The sequence below is a fragment of the Ruditapes philippinarum genome, unplaced genomic scaffold (genome assembly GCF_026571515.1).
Source record: "Ruditapes philippinarum isolate M1 unplaced genomic scaffold, ASM2657151v2 ctg62_1_1_1_1, whole genome shotgun sequence".
In the NCBI taxonomy this organism is placed as follows: Eukaryota; Metazoa; Mollusca; class Bivalvia; order Venerida; family Veneridae; genus Ruditapes; species Ruditapes philippinarum.
In genome coordinates this window covers 339,888-357,713 of record NW_026865791.1, presented here as the reverse complement: position 1 = coordinate 357,713, position 17,826 = coordinate 339,888, and the positions used below count along the sequence as shown (strand labels likewise).

Sequence of the window (17,826 nt, the reverse complement as noted above, 5' to 3'; positions counted from 1 at the left end):
AAGGTTACTCTTGCTCATTCAAGGTCAACATTGTGTATTTGAGGGTATATGTCGTGTCCAGTCTATAACTTTCTTAACTTTAAAGAGATTTTGTAAATACTTGCCACAATTGTTCACAACAATGAGATGATATCATGTGTCATGCGCAACAATCTGTCACCAACCTCTAATGTCAAGGTCACACTTGGAGGTCAAAGATTAACAGTCTGTTATAAGGAATATTTGTGTCTGGTCCATAACTTTTTCATATATCAAAAGAATTTAAAAATACTTGGCACAAATAGTCACTATCATAAGACAATGTGTCATGTGCAACACCTGCATACCGGCACCAAGGTCACTTTTCGAGGTCAAAAATTAACATAGTCTGTAAAGGGTATATATTGTGCCCAATGTAGAACTTCTTCATAGTTCAAGGGATTTTGAAATAACTTGGCACAAACAGTCACAATAATAAGACGATATATCAAGTATAACACCTGCATCCCTACCTCCAAGGTCAAGGTCACACTTAGAGGTCAAAATGTAACATAGTCTGTTAAAGGGTATATTTTGTGTCCAGTCCATAACTTTTTCATAGATCAAGGGATTTTAAAAATACTTTGCACAAATAATCACAATAATAAGAAGATATGTCAGGCACAAAACATGGGTCTCTACCTCCAAGGTCAAAGATTAACATAGTCTGTTAGAGGGTATATTTTGTGTCCCATCTATAACTTCTTCATAGTTCAAGGGATTTTGAAAATACTTGGTACAAATGGTAACAATAACAAGACGTTATGTCATGCACTACACCTGCACCACTACCTCCAAGGTCAACCACTTAGAGGGTCGAAGCTTTACATGATAGATTTTTAAATTCAGTGTTTCATTTTATTTCTTTTATAAATTTATTGTTGAATTTGCAGATCTAGCATTGATCATAATTTTGGACTGAAAGTCCTTAGATCCATGCCTCAATCTTTTGAAAAAGCACAATTTTATGCTTCATATAAATTTTCCCAGAGGCGGGGGACGTTGGTAACTCTGATACAAATTCTTGTTTTAAGTTGTTTAACATGTCACAGTAACCAGTGACAATTATTTTTTTTTGGCCTAAATCAAATACTGGCATTCATAAGTGCAGCAATTTTTTCCCCTGAATTTTGAATGGGTCCGGTACCATAAAAATTGTGAAAAAAAAAGTATTGTGTCTTAACAAATTGTAAATTTTTTACTTAAGATCGTAAATATCATATTAAGCAGTAAGAACATATAAATTTTTAATGTAGTACTTACTGTTATGAAACATTTTGAATGATGTTTACAGAAATTACCAGACGCTTGTTTCTGTATTGATTCGTCCTTACAAGTTTAATAGTATAAATTAAACAGTACGAAAATTTAAAGCTGAACGCATTTTAAGATAAACAAATCACAACAAGCTAAATTTTAGCATTATTATGCGAAGAGAGGAAATCATACGTTATTAAAGGCTTAATTAATCAAATTGTGAAATTTCATCAGAATTCTGAACGGGTCCGTTGGACCCAGTCTGAAAATTGCGAAGGTCTGTTTGTGATTGTAAATGGGTCCGTTATTCAGTACGACTTATATAGGGAAAAAAATCACTGGTTTGTGTGTTACATATCAAATGTTTCCATATTGGTCAATATATTCAAACAACGAAATTTTTTTTTTCTCGAATCTGGGATACTAATATTCAGGAACAGAAATACTTGTATGTGCAAATTTACTGTATTTGAATGAAAATATACTTTGATCTGCTTTAATTTTTCACACAGCTAAACGCATAGCATTATCAACTTTATATTTAATTTAAGCTCATTTGATTTTGATTTTAATGCTGCATGTGCAGATGTAGCATTTAACAGGGCTGCTGATTATTCGCGGAAATCCGCGGATTTCGTGAGCTCCTGGGTCATTTTTGAGATCGATGTAAATTCAGCAAAGACAATAAATTCATTCGTCATATTTTATACAGTACCCAAAAACCGGCACGCTTCGGCTTTTATCGTTACGCTAGCTGCCTATGGTACGTCTGTAAGCGCTTTTCTCATTGGTCAAATCGAGTCTTTTCCGGTATTCTATTTTAGAATAACCAATCAAATTACAGTTTACATTGTCGCTCTTGTCTGTTGTCAAAATGTCGGATATTTGTTTTGAGGGCTGATGAAAACCTGAAGTCCAACTAAAGTGTCTCTGAATGGCTTTAAAGGCAACCAAGGAAGTCAAATTTAGAGTCCAGGAAATTGATTTTAGGGCATACCAAATCATCAGAATCCAGGAGCTTCCGGAGGCTTCGCCCCCTGGGCCCCCACCAGGGCTCTGCCCTGGACCCGCAAAGGGGGCTTGCGCAGCTCCCTTGACCCTCGGCGTATTTTCCTCTGATTTTGCAATTTGCTGTTGGCAGCCCTGATTTAATTTTTCACACAGCTAAACGCATAGCATTATCAACTTTATATTTAATTTAAGCTAATTTGATTTTGAATTTAATGAGGGAATTTACTGCTGCATGTGCAGATTTAGCATTTATCCAGATTTTGCATTGAAAAGTCCATATCCATACTAATATGATCGTTGGCTTCATGTAAATCTTCCCTAATGCAGGTGTCACACTGTCTCGAAATTGACACCAGATGGGCCTACGAAAATGGAATTTTGAATTTTGCGCGAAGATGTCCCAATATTAGTCGACAGCCAATCAACAGCCGAAGCAAGTACGATTCCTTAGTAACAGAATGTCATGCAATCGTTTCAGATTTACACATGATTCCTACCGAAGGTCACGCGATGGCATCCGATCCACACACGAAGTCACCTTAAAGATGCATTTTTTTACCAAGAAGTTTACCTGCAGAACATGCAATGGGTACATGACATCTTATTTTGAGTAAGATGCATTTGAACATGGTCACGAAGGCATCGTGTGGCCTCCATGTGGTATAAAACTTTCAGCCAACCGCGACAAGTTTCAGTTGCTGATAGTGGGTGCACAACAAAATTTATTTAAATTTTAAAATTTATCATACACCAAAAGGGGGTCTTTAGATTGTCATCATGTTTCAAAGGTGTATCAAAAAGAAATGCGCTCCTTGAACTTTTCGTTGACTCACACAAAAAAGCCATTCTACAGGAAATTAAGAAAAAATTTTTTAAACCAGCCCAAAGACTGTTTAAGCGACCCCCTGTTTTAAAACGACCCCTGTCTTATCCACCTTGCCCCCAGTATTTCCCAACGTTTTTTCCCTTTTATAAATGGTTAAAAATTAAACGACTCCCGTCAATGTGAAAACACCCTAATTGCTGGTCCCAAAAAATGTTTTGTCCTTGATTTTAAAACGATTCACACCCTTTTAATTTGGTCCGTTAATCGATAAAGGAATTACCTTTATATCACCAGAGGCCAAAATAAATTAAGTCCAATTTATAATCCAGCATTGTAGCAAAAACAGTTCTACACACCTCTATCTCAATTAACAGTTGGCATGTAGATACATGCAGGGACCAAAAGTGACGTAGCGTCGGTTCATGGGAAGCATGATGTGTAATGTACTACCTGAGTAAACTGGTAAGACTTGTGTTAGATTTTTTTTAATTATAGAGTGCCCAGGAAGATTTTTTAGGCAGCATTTTTTTTAATTACCTTTCTATTGGCTGCCATAAATTAATAAGGAAAAAATATTGATACCAAACCAGAAAAAAGCTTGGATATGGATATGTTACAGTAAAAGATCCTGTAACACAATTTTTTCACGGGTTTTTATTTCATAAATTATAATATGATGCTCAAATTAAGATTTGTCAATATTGTAAGTTCAAATAAGCATAATTATGAAAGATATCACCCAATTTAACATTTCATGTAAATAAAGGCCATTAAAGGGAGGTTAATTAGAACTTTATATCTATAAATTCTAAGTCAATTTTTCCAATAAGAAATCAATGCATGTAATTTATTGATTAAATATAATGTGCACAAATGTTTGCAATAAACATTTTTACATATTCTTTGATGTTTGAAAAATGGTTTTATTTTGCATAATTTATCCTATATATAGTTTTTTGCAAGATACGTGAACACAGTAACCTAATATCAAAACACAAAACATACAGGAATCACATTGTATATAAGACAGATAGATGATATTGAGACTGTATTAGAGACTCCCTGTCATATGCGACCTTTTTCTGAAGATCCCTTGGAAAGTCACATGACAGTCGAGACTGTAATTGCAAATAATGAAGGCTTTTGAAGTCTTTAAAGAGATGTGCAGGACTGACAGATAAGAAAGATGGTCTGGGGCTAGCCGTTTAATGTATGTCCACCATGATGCATAAACAACACTTGAGCTACTCAAATTTGCTTTCTTCATCCACTCGTGGTCCCATCTTGATGCCATCATACCAAAATACGATGGCAACACAACGGTATTGCGGGATTTCACATAGTCATGTTGTCTTACTAAGACAATCAGGCATCTTTTTGTTTTCTTCGTATGGTCTTCTTGAGGCAAAAAATGCCAGATGGCACCAATGATCACACAAAGTAAAGACGAAGACTACATGATTTGACAAGATGGCTTCATGACCGCCTTACGAAGTGCAAAATTGGCATACAAATGTAACACAAAAATGAACCTTCGCAATGTCTTCCGGCAATTTTTTGACATGCAAAAAAATTTGCGACTGCTGACGAAGTTGCTGCCGGAGCCTGAAAAATCTAACCGGGGGTCATACGAAGGCACAAGATGGCCTCAGGAATGGGCCGGTGTTATTACAATCAGATCCGAATTTGAACATTTCCTTATTTGTGTGTCCATCTGGTGCCAATTTCGGGACAGACGCCAACATTTGGGAAATTGGTAAATACCCCGGGGGTAAACATTTTCCAAAAGGGGGGGGGGGGGGGGGGGGGGGCTATTATTACAACACAGTTTTTCCTAAATCTAAAAACACTGTAAATAGATTTAGTGTTAGCAAGTGTTGGTTATAACATTAAAAAGTGTTAAGGTTTAAAGTTCATATTATACATATTTGTGTTACTATAAAATAAAATGGATTTCTGAAATGATTTGAATAAATTATGGCTTTAATTATGAGTTCAGCACTATTGAGTAGATTGTTTCCTTATCAAAAGGCCTGGAGGGGGGGCCTTTGTTAGGGGAGGGGCGTTAATTAGGAAATTTTACGGTATATTAAAAATTCTTGTTTAAATATTATTAAAATGCCACTCTTCAGCACTGAAAGCAAGGCAAAAACCTTGGTGTGAAAACACAGCATGTCCTACAGATGGGCAGGACAATAAAAAAGGCAGATTGCTGTGTACAATCACGTGAATGTACATTCTTGTCCCAAAAAAAAAGGAGGACTATGTGGTCCTGCTGAAACATGATGGATCTACATACACTCACTCAGCTGTTAAAGGTAAGATTTGAGTCTTGATACAATTTGATGTAGTTGTTGCCAATTCACGATGTCACGAAATGGTAAAGAAAGTGTTTTTTGCATTTGATCATTAGCAAACTTTTTAGGTTCAACATCTAAAATCTTCGGATAAGCCAATAAATTATTGTTCTGAAAACCACAATTGCTCAGATAGGATTTTTTTATTTTCAAGAGTTTTTTTTGGTGTTTTTTTTTTTTTTTTAAGACCATTAAGTTTATGTTAAGAAGGGCTGTGAATTATATATTGCTTTTCTATTTTTTAAGACTCATTTTCTGGTAAGCAAATAGAAAAATCCTTTGTTTTAAACAAAAAGAAAAAAATGAAGAAAAAAAGTATGGGTTTCATCGAAAGGAAACTGATTTTTATAAAAAAAATTACCTTGATCAAATTAGATTCAATTGTTGTTTTTTTTACAAGCATATTTTTATATTTGCCAAAATAAGAAATGCTCATTGGTTTAATACTAATGTTGTATCTGTATTTTAGTTGGACCAATAGATCAAGGAAACTGGACAAGTCTTATACCTGGTATAGCCACTGATGGTTTGACGGATCTCATTGCTCATTTCAAGATTGCTAATATGCAGCTGGCTCTTCAAGCAACAATAAAAGTTCTTCCAAGAACAGGTAGATATGTTGTGTTTAATTCTTTGTTCAGATGATAGCTTTAGATTTACAGTAATTATCATCATATACAGGGTTTTTAAAGTCATTCAAAGTGCTCAAGTTTGAATTGTTCCTATAAAAGGGGTTAAATCAAATCAAAAAGTTCTTGAGTTTGGTAACACTGTCTTAAAAAGGTCTCTTAAAAACTGCTTAAATTTGTGTGAATATGTGTTCAAAAAGGGAAAGGACAACCCTTGTAATTGCATTGGTAATGGTTCAACAAATAAATCCATTTGGTGCCAAAACCATTAAAAAAATTTGCTGACAGTAACACTTAAAGCCATATTGTAAAAATCACATAATATCATAGTGCTTTTAAAAGTGATAAAAGTTTTTAAAATAAAGTCTTCAAAATAGCATCATTAGGACTGTTTTTAGTCATGGAATCATTGGTAACAAGTAATATAATATAATTTGCCACCTATAAGTGCAGTATTGAGTTTATTCCATTTAGATAAATGGGGTTTAAAACCTAAAAGGGTGTAACAGTTTTTTACTATATCCCCATGTTTTCCCCAAATAAAAAAGTAAATTTTTTTTTAACCCCGTAGTTTTTCTAAAAAACCAATTTTAAAAAAATCATAATATTACTTTTAAATTTAAGAATTTACACCCGGGGTTTTTTTCCTTTCTTTTACAGGGGACCGGTAAAGGGCTGCTTCCCCAAAGAAAAATTCTTTAAATTCATGCAGTTTTCCCCAAAAATTGAATTTACATCAAGTTTTTTCTTCCCCTTTTGCAAATAATTACCATGTAATTTTTCCCCAAAATTAAGGGCTGGGCTGCTTCCCCAACCTGTGAAAAAAAGCCCTGCAGCCTTATTGAATAATAAAAAAAACCCCTAAATGTGTCGTGATTTAGCTCAAGAAGCACACTGGCAGTAACAAAACTTAAAGTTATCACAAGAATTATACAACATTTGAAATCTTCCAGATTTTAAACAAGTGGCGATGAAAAATGGACTTTAAATTAGTAAATTTACATATAATACAAGATGAAAGGCAAGCTTAATCATTAAAGTTTAATTTTGCACCTAAAGCTCACTTTTTAAAAATGAAAATTACCATTGTTGATCTTTGATACCAGTGTTTCTGTAGCATATACAAAATTTTTCCAAACTCCATGACAGTTCTCACTAACACAGAATTCCATTCCTTGTGTAACAGTTCCTCCCCTGTGATAAATCTGTGAATTTGTTTCAATTAAAGACAATATAACCTTAAATTTGCAGTGTGCGGTGATTCTAATTGTGAAACAACTGAGGGTGAAAATTGCGAGACCTGCCCAAAAGATTGTGGTAAATGTCCCTTGAAAACATGGGAAATTGGACTTATTGCAGCTGCTGGGGTTGTTTTTATTGGCACAATAGCTGGAATATACGCGGTGAGTTTCTTTGAAATCTCTAATGCATTGTGTAGTAAAAAAAGAATCAATTATCATATTGAGTTTGTATTTGTCACAGTTATGGTTGGGTAGAGATGAAATTTATCACTACCCATCTGTAAATATGCCACTTATTTTCAAAATATTTAGCTTCCCTTTCGAAAATGAAAAAAGAGTGGCTAATTGTTGTCTTGAAGTATTGGTTATCTTTTTGTTAAGGTCCATTTTTTCTCAGAATCTAATTAGAAGCTATTCATTTCAAACTTTGCATTCATGTTTTATTGTCATGAAAGGTGATAATAATGCAGATAATTCGAAAAAAATTTTTTTACAAAGTTATGCCCTTTTTTAAATAAGATTTTTAGCTCTGGTTAGCCTTTTTGTTAATGTCCATTTTCTCAGTAACTATCAAAGTAATTCACTTAAAACATGATGTTAAATGTTCACTATCAAATTATGACATTTATTAAGAAGGGCATATATTATCCTTAAATTCATTTTTGCAAAGTTATCCCCCTTTTCTTATATATATATAAATTTTCTTTTCTTTAATACAAAGATCAATTTTTCAAATATTGTTAAAGTTAATCACTTTAGACCTGAAATACTTTTTCAGTTTTAGTCATTTAGATTGGAATTCATTACTTAATGGTAGATAAAGTTTTAATTTATTTTTATAAGTTATTAAGGACTTAATACATCAGAATTCAATTGCAATGGTCAGCTAGAGTTCATCCCTGGGTGCAACTAAATGGGTTTGAATTCCCAATTGGATCAATGCAACTTTTAGCTCCAGCATTTAGTGAGATGGTATTGACCCCTGGTATACTAGCTTTCAGTATGTAACAAACACCCTAGGTTAACCAAAATCATCTTTCCTGTTTGAGTGCCATATGACATAAATTTTGATGGTTTGCCATAAAAACCAAACAAAACAAAACCAAAAAAAAAATACAGCTTTGAATTTCTTGGTTCTTGGTCTTTTTTTCGGGTAAATTTCTCAAAAAGTATCAAAGATATTTACTCCAAATTGTAGTTCTTGTTCACTATCAAATCTGAAATGCATTTGTAGGGGGGCAATAATGATGAAAACCTTTTTTGCTTTACTATTTCCCTAAAAAAGTGTTGGAGTCTTGTTCTCAAAAAACCATGAAGAATCTTCCCCCAACAGTTAGAACGTATGATCTTGTGAAACACTGTTGATGTGACTTGTAATCCAAACTAACTCACTTTATCTACAGAATAAGCTACAAGTATTATTTACATTAATCAAGATATTTGAACGTGAATACAATGTTAGTTCCAAACTATGAGGTCATGTTGAAAAATTGTAAAAATTATTATTTTTCTTAGTACAGTTTTGTATGTCCTAGATTTTTTTTTCTTTACTTGTGTTAATATTACCTTATTATAATCAGGGTTCCCACGCTGTCCGGGAAAACGGGAAATGTCCGTGAATTTGAAAACAGGAGCTCCCGGCCTTGAAAAGTCCGGGAATTAGTGTTGATACATAAAAAAGTCCGGGAAGGTACGGGAATTAGTCTGGAAAAGGGGAGGTAAATCAAACAACCAAAATGGCGGTCTTAGCACAGTATATTGATTTCCGCATCTTGAATGTTGATTATTTTTCGATTTACATGTGTTTTGGGAGGCCAAGTTTGACATTTATGAGATTTGACATTTATTTTCTGGTTACTATGGCGGTTTTGTTTGGAAAATGTTATAAGAATTTAGACAGTCACAAATCGACCACAAGTTTGCTTGATTGGCCCGTGCTAAGAAACATGAAAGTTCACAGGTCTGGTTGCTTCCTTGGGCAATTTCGATGCCTTGGTGCGAAAGGGTTGTAACTCAATATTTTGAAATTGTTCAGGAGAGACAAAAAACTTATTTATTCTTTTACGTTCTAATAAATACTTCTTTAATTTTGGTTTTTGGCTTTCATTCATTTACTGATATATAATTGATTGGAAAGGTTATTTTATTTTGTCAGCATAAAGAGATAATTGACAAAGTTTCAGTTACAACCCTTTCGCACCAAAAAAATAAAAAAATTCAAAAAATGATTTGGTGCGAAAGGGTTGTAACTAAATTTTTGCTTTAAATTCTGATAAATGTAATGGGTCAAATGAACAGATCCAAGCTTAGTTGTGGTTAGTATGAACTAATTCAACATATGACCTAAATATTTCAGTGAAAAACCTTCAAATTTTATGTTTTTAAAATAAAATTTCAGTCGAATGATTTTTTAGCTCGACTTTTCTATGAAAAGGGGAGCTATCCTACTCGCCCCGGCGTCGGCGTCGGCGTTGGCGTCACACCTTGGTTAAGTTTTTCGTACCACCCCACTTTATTTCAGAAGTATTACAAGTATGGCTTTGAAACTTACCATACTTGTTCACCATCATAACCTCCATCTACAGACAAGAGTACATAACTCTGTCAAGGTTTTTGACAGAATTATGGCCCTTTTTTGACTTAGAAAGTGTATTGAGCTTGGTTAAGTTTTTTGTACCACCTCACTTTATTTCAAAACCATTGGAGGTATTGCTTTGAAACTGACCATACTTGTTTACCATCACGACCTTCATCAACAGACAAGAGGACATAACTCTGTCAAGGTTTTTGACAGAATTATGCCCCTTTTTGACTAAGAAAATACATTGAATATGGGTAAAATCCACTTATTGCCTTAACCCTTTGAGATATTGCTTTGAAACTTTTAATGCTATTTCACATCATTACCCCCATCTGTACGCAAGAGAAGGTAACTCTGTCAAGGATTTGTTTTAAAAATTAAGGCCTTTTATCGACTTAGAATCTTGGTTAAGTTTTTAGTACCAGTCCACTTTTTGACTGAACTGTTCAAGGGTATCACACAATTCAGTAAAATAATTCTTCACTAAATATCTTAATGCTCATGGCCATTGTTCACTTTAAAAATACAGAGATTCTTGTATTGCCTTTTACTGCAAAAACTTTTTTTATTGGCAAGCAATAAAAAAGTCGAGCGCGCTGTCTTACGGACAGCTCTTGTTTTAAAAGAAATTCACTTTATATATAATATTTTTTTCCATGGTACACACAGTTCAGATTGTCAAACCCATCATAAGTACCAAATATGTTTGTTTTTGCAAGAATCAAAGTTCAAAATGTAAACTTACATAATGACAAAACCATCTAAGATGTTAATATAAGCCTTTAGAAAATGAGAACACTCTCATTTTATTTTACATCTATTCTATACATAGGCTTTTCTTAATTTGAAAACTTAGATAATTTCCAGGATGTGCTTTTGTGTACAAATTATATTATTTAAGCATTATCCAGGATCTTCTTTACTATATTAAGCCAAAAGTATGAGAAAGATGATAATAGATGTTCTAAGCTTCTAACTTCACTGCTCATGATATTCTTAATATTCTTTACAGTCCCAAATTTCATTGTTTATTATGATATAAATCAGTCAGTAATTAAATGAGAAAAAATAAGGCCTGCAAATAATAACAATTGCAAAATGCAATCCCCCCACCCCAATAAAATTCACAGGTGTGCACACAAACGCACATACAGCTGAGGAAGAGATTAACATCTTTAAGAATGATTTTAAATAGCAGATAGAATATATCTGATAATTTACTTTTATCTAACAGAAAACAAAGGGTCAATAACATATTTTACTTAATATTCAAACACGACCCGCATTTTTCCCTATTGAGCATAGAAGATCGAAAGTGTGAGTTATTATGCAATAAAATCACTGTTTGACATTCTATATTAAGACAAATGACGTAATCATTATACACGCAAAGTAACCACTAAAAATGTGACGCGCTGAAAATGAGTACGGAAACAAATCAGGCGCAATTTAGCTATATATAAGGTAGTACAGCATTTAAATTTTATTTGTTGATGTTGTGTTAGAATCAAAATAATATATCCAAATTGGTGATTTTATCACTTAATAAAATCACTGTTTGTTGATTGAATGTGCATCATTCTCCCTCGTAAATCCACACATCCGACCTCCAAACAGTGATTTTATTGAGCGATAAAATCACAGTTTGGGATATATTATCTTAATTATCTACACATAAACACCTTTTATTTAAGAAATAATATATCCCAAATTGTGATTTTATTACTCAATAACATCACTGTTTGGAGTTCGGATGCGGGGAATTATATATAATGATCAGCATCCGAATGACAAGCAATAAAATCACCGATTTGGATATATTATTTCATTTCTAACACGACATCAACAAATACAAAAATGTAGATGCTGCCGTACATAGTAATTAGCTAAATTGCGCCTGATTTGTTTCCGTACTTATTGTCAGCGCGTCACATCTTTAGTGGTTACGTCAGGTGTATAATGATTACGTCACATGTCTACATATAGAATGTCAAACAGTGATTTTATTGCATAATAACACACACTTTCGGTTTTTCTATGTTCAATAGGGAAAAATGTGGGTCGTGTTAGAATATATTGTAATACTTTTGTCTATACATATGTATATGTATCTAAACTTACTGTTCACAATATGTTGTCAAAGAAAAATTTGTTCACATATCTAGTCAGACATTGTCTTGTAACGTAAATAAATTGTAGTACAATATTAATTTATACAATTTGTCTTTGACAAAACATGAAAATATTCCAATAGTAATACATGTAAGTTATAAAAGTAATTCATGTAAGTTTAAAACCAAATAAAGAATTGAGTAATAATTGTATAATTTCTTTAAGTTATTTTAATATTTAGTAATTAAAAAAACATCGAAACACGAGGCTGTCGGATTTGTATGAGAGTACCAAATGTATAAGCATCTGAATATGACTTCTACTGTTATCTCCTTCCCTGTCGTCACAATATGTAAAAACCAGAAAAAATGAACCAGTTAACAAGCAAGCTCCAGACTGACAGTGAGTTAAAGCAATGTGCATGTATTGGTATGCAATTTAACTCTGACTTGTTTTCAAAAGTCTCCAAACTATGATACAATCATAATATATTGTATGACAATTGTTTATAATAAATTTATTTTGAGTTACGGTAATCTCATTTTCGTAAAACCAAAATAAGTCCATTACTTTTACTTGCTATTTTGCAAACAATGCAACATTATACCAATGACAGTTTTTATGTTGAAAAAAAATCACTATAACAGTACTGTTAGTCAAATAAAGCAATTTACTATTCTATTGTTTCTTTAACAAGCATTGGAATTGATTTATGTTTGAAATATGTGTAAGTTATTCAAATTCTTGTATTATGTCTGAATGAAAGCTTACCAATTTATTTGTAAATAACAAGGAATCAGAAGCTGAGACTGTTTTATAAACTTGTCAGTTAGTTTGAAAGAAATAATCCACTAAATATTTCACAGAATATGATATAAGATATTGAGATACAACGGTTTTGCACTAGGATTTATTCAAAATATTATCAAAATGTTGGTGCGAAACGGTTGTAACTTAAGTTACAACCGTTTCGCACCAACAAAATATGTCTGTTTGAGTTACAACCTTTGGACATATATACTTTTTGGTAGTTTAATTTTAGCTTTCAAGTTTAATATTTTTACAACATGTGTGTATATTGCTCCTACATTTAAAAATACCATAAAACCATTTTCGGTGAAATTATGAGTTACAACCCTTTCGCACCAAGGCATCGATTTGTTTAACCTTATTGCTCACAACCATGCTAAAAGCCAAAGGTAAATCAATATAAAATAAACAAAAGTATTACATACATGAACTATTGTCAAGGCAGAGCACAGCCAGTTGGCCAGACCATATTTGGGTAGCAAGAAATACCCAAATATTAGCCAAAATATACTAAAAATGAATGTGTTATACTAAAAAAAGTGCTGTTTTAATCATGAATACAATATGCACTTTCATTAAGATGTAATCAAACATACCCAAATATACATTTTTGAACCAAAATATACCCAAATACAGTATACTCCATGAAAACTATTAAATAAAAAAAATAATACGAATGAACTTACATATGAAATTACAACAAAATTATACCCTACAAATTTAAATGTAGACAACAAATCTCATATCTTGCAAGTACATTTGTCTATTCATTGATGAACCTAACAGTTAGAAAAGCAAATGTCACTTTTTTTTCTTACAACATCTGAACTGAAAATTTCAATGGAATGAATGAAAGTTATAGTTGGCTAAGTCACATTATTTTGTAAATATCAATTCATTTTCTCATTAAAATCTATATTGTATACAAACCAAAATGAATATTGCTATTGTGTGTGTTTGGGTATTTTGTGCTGCCGCCATATTTTGTAGAACCCGTAGCACAGGCTTAAGCAGAGTACAACATTTAAACATGAAAGTTGTAATATTTTTAATGTAGAAACACCTGCAGGCAGTTTTCATATACCCTTCAGTGTGACATGCTTTTGCCATTCAATGCACCTAAGTGGACTGAGGTCAAATGTGAGGTTACTTATTAAAGTACTATGAATATCTTGTAAAAAAAGTGATCCCTTGGAAGCATTAAAAACACCAAAATTACATGAAAATTGCAGACACCCTGCAACAGTTGCTGTCACAAAGTACATTTCATTATTTATAGACACTGAATGTATTTCTTAGATAGAGTTAGATTTATGTCATGAACTACATGTATTATATTGGTGTTATTAAATGTTGTTTTAAACATACAGTACAGATAACGAGGAATATGCAAAATCCTCGGAGGATCGAGGAAAACACTCGCAACTCCGCGAGAGTATTTGTCCATAAAAACGAGTGACTCCGCGTGAGAAACGTGTGATGAGAGTGACTCCGAGACGAAAATAAAAGCGCGTGACTCCGAGAGAAAATTAACGCGTAACTCCGTGTCGGTGTCTAGCTGGTGTAAATAAATGCAAGTGCAATTTAATTTTTTTTCGAAAATAATAAAGATGATTTTTACCGTTGTTGTTTTCAATTTACCCTGAAACAGTTGAAAGGTACATTTGATTAGAAAAAATCACTACCGCAAGCGTCATCAGTTCTCAAGTTTATTTTTATCCCGATTAATTAGGTCAGTAGCAATAACCACAGGAACCCGAAATTCTATCAAAAACAAAAAACGATTAAAATAATCCATATAATAACGGCCCAGCTTTTTTTTATACTTCTTTAAGAATTGAATTTATTATATAAACTTCATTAATTAATCTTAAATGCAGGGTTCGACACTAACGGGGTCCCGGGATTCCGAGGATCCCAAAATGTCGGGAGGAATCCCTGTGATTCCTAGCTGGGGATTCCGTTGGGATCCCTGAAAAATTGCTGTGTAAATTTTTGAAATTTTCTGAATTAATGTCATTGAATCACAAATATTCAAGAAAAGTGGTTCAAGAAAGAAAAGAAAAACCCCGCCGGTAAAATCTACACTCTTGAATTATGTACGCTAGTTTTTCTTTGTGCAGTGACTGCTATCAACTCATTTGCGATATAAAATGACAAAAATGTTTTGACTGAAGAAACATTCTTGTATACAGTAATTTTATATCATGCATTGACTTCATAAAATAGAGTTGTGAAAATTCAAAAAAGAAATGTAATTATCGTATAATTATTACACAAGCGATGTGTACTTCAAATTTGTGTTGATCGGCAATGCCGGCGGTAGCTACTGTACAGTTATCCAGTGTTTGTTGTTTGTTTTTTTATTGCCAAAATTCGGCACTTGTGACCATTGTAAATTTCTGTCAAAATTGTGAAAAAAAGATAACTGGTGTATTTTTTCTCCCTACAGTAGACTACAGCAAAAGTATAATTAATAAACAAAATAAAAAGAATCCATACTTTTAAGTTTAAAATCCTTTTTTAAACTCACAGCCTTCAATGCTAAATTAAAAAACATTGTCTAATTTAAGTCTTAAGTTCAATCAAGGTCACGCATTATTTACCGACAAGAAATACAAAAAATCCTTTCGCGTTACGTGAAACATACAGCAAATGACGAAATATACAGCAAATGACGTATATTTCATCTGACAGTGCTTTTAGCCAATCAGTGTTGTGAGCTACATGACTGCTTGTATGGGGTGAGTGCCTTTGATGTGACAGGTGTCAAAACTTACAAAAAAATCAATACACAGGGAGGAAAGGGATCGGACATTTCAGTGTAAAAATTGAGAACAATAAATTTGGATATTGCCCATCCTGTCAGGGACTTGGAGCAACTTATCATTTTTAAAAATGAAATCATTTAAAGGTACCGTACTTGTAATGCAAACAAAACTGTTTCTTGATATTTTTATTAGCTTAAGTAAAAGATTATCAAAATATTTAATTTACAACAATCTATGGGATTTTTCCTTTTAAACACAAAAATGTAAAATGAAATCAAATATTTTTTTAAAGTGATTATACTTAAGAATTTCCTTAAAAATGACATGAAAGTAAATAATTATAGACAGTTATCCATACCAGACCTTTCTGGAATATGGAGCCTGATCATTACCTGTAACTTTTTAAAGATCTACATATGATAAGTGGGCTCTATTTCAGTGAACCCTAGGCTATCTGGGAAAATGTTTCCCCAGTTCCTATTTAACTTCAAAAATTCAAACCACCTTGTCAAGTCACTTGCATTATACCTTCATTTAGATACAGAAACTGGTTCACAATTATCAACTCCAGGGAGAAAACAGGTTTTAGCAAGCTATTTTCAAATCGAACTCTTGTTCAGTGAGCTTAATGTTATTCTGTTTCCATGTTCATGTAAAAATATATTATGTTTTAATTTATCTTAGCAGTCCAAATATATACTTTGAAACGCTTTTAAAACTTTAAATAGCATTATTTCCAAAGAGCTCATAAACTACATTTTCTGCATCTGAAACAAGACAATATATCCTGTATGTAGTCTCAAAAATGAAAAGAATTTGAAATCGAATTGCTGCAATCCCTTGTTATTCTTTGCCTCCATATTTTACTATTTTGATCTGAGGAATCCCTGACATTTAGGAGGAATCCCTGAATTAAATCTCAGGGATTCCTATGGGATCCCTGGTAAAAACAGTTAGTGTCGAACCCTGAAATGTCTGTCTTGTCCAATTAAATCACTGCGACAGTTCCTCGAGAAAAAAAGCTATACAACTTCCTTTTGACGAAAATAATCTATGTAGTTATAATTTATGAAATTTCTATATTTTTTGTATGTTTATTTATACATCATCGTATTTTTGTTTAGATGTAAATGTTTCTAAATGCATTGCATCAAATACCGATAACGTGCCGTTCTAATTATTTCAGGTGCCACATATTGTATTGTGTTTTTTTTTCAATGTGGAAAATGAGTTTCGATCTTCATAATATTTTAATCATTGATAACATGTGCACATAAAAAAATTGACTTTCCCAACTTTTATATTGGTTTGTATAGTTTCAAAAATTGTCATGATGCATGTACGTTCCTTCATACATCCATTGTTTACATGTATTTTAGTTACGTGTCAACTTGTCACGTCCGCCGTTTTTAACATTGATTTTAATTAGAAGACACTTGATTTATATATAATTTTTGAAAATTAACATTAACCTAATCGTTTCTAAATAAAGCTGCATGTTAGTAATATATTGTTGTTAACCTAATCGTTTCTAAATAAAGCTGCATGTTAGATATATATTGTTGTAATTTTATTCCAAGAATAGCTCCGAAAAATCTGTCGATCTCATTCTGTTATCAAAGTCATATGTAGATGTATGTTGATATTGGAATCAAAAGTAAATTGTCTTGTGATGATCATTAATAAATTAAGATTTTTGTTGTTGTTTTTTTATTTCAGGCATTATGGAGGAATTCAAGTTATAGAGGAGTTAACAAATTGCAAGTTGACAGAGGCCGTTCAACTTACCTAGTGCACTGCTCCCGTAATTCATTCACCTGTAATCAGCTTTACAAATATTGACAAAAAATAAAAACAGCAAAGAATAAAATGATCATTTTATTTGCTTGTTTTCCTTTTCTTTTTGCTTTATTTGTTTATGGTGTGTACATCGTCTATATCATGTCATTTTATAAAAATAAAAAACAGTTTTGACAAAGATTATTCTACTTCCGATTTCACGTACATGTACTGTTCATAGACGATAAATTAAAACAACATTTTTATTATAGCATATGAACATATTTGACCTTCACAGAAAGCGGGCATGCATTGTACATGTACGTATGTGGATTTAAAAAGACCGGGATGCCTTTAAAAATCACTGCCAATCTCAATTTTCTTGTTGCTGTTTTATAATTCATGGTTTTATGTTTGAGACGACGCAGTGCCTG

At 32.6% G+C, this 17,826-nt stretch overlaps 1 protein-coding gene across 1 annotated transcript in view; it reads left to right on the top strand.

The window, feature by feature from the left end:
• The first annotated feature begins 5,250 nt into the window (after positions 1 to 5,250).
• Positions 5,251 to 17,826, top strand: part of LOC132730354 (atrial natriuretic peptide receptor 1-like) — a 42,683-nt gene continuing 30,107 nt past the window's right edge. The window contains exons 1-3 of the mRNA XM_060716264.1: positions 5,251 to 5,430; positions 5,939 to 6,079; positions 7,350 to 7,501. Coding sequence (XP_060572247.1) covers positions 5,343 to 5,430; positions 5,939 to 6,079; positions 7,350 to 7,501 — 381 coding nt within the window. The 5' untranslated portion in view covers positions 5,251 to 5,342. The remainder of the gene's footprint in view (positions 5,431 to 5,938; positions 6,080 to 7,349; positions 7,502 to 17,826) is intronic.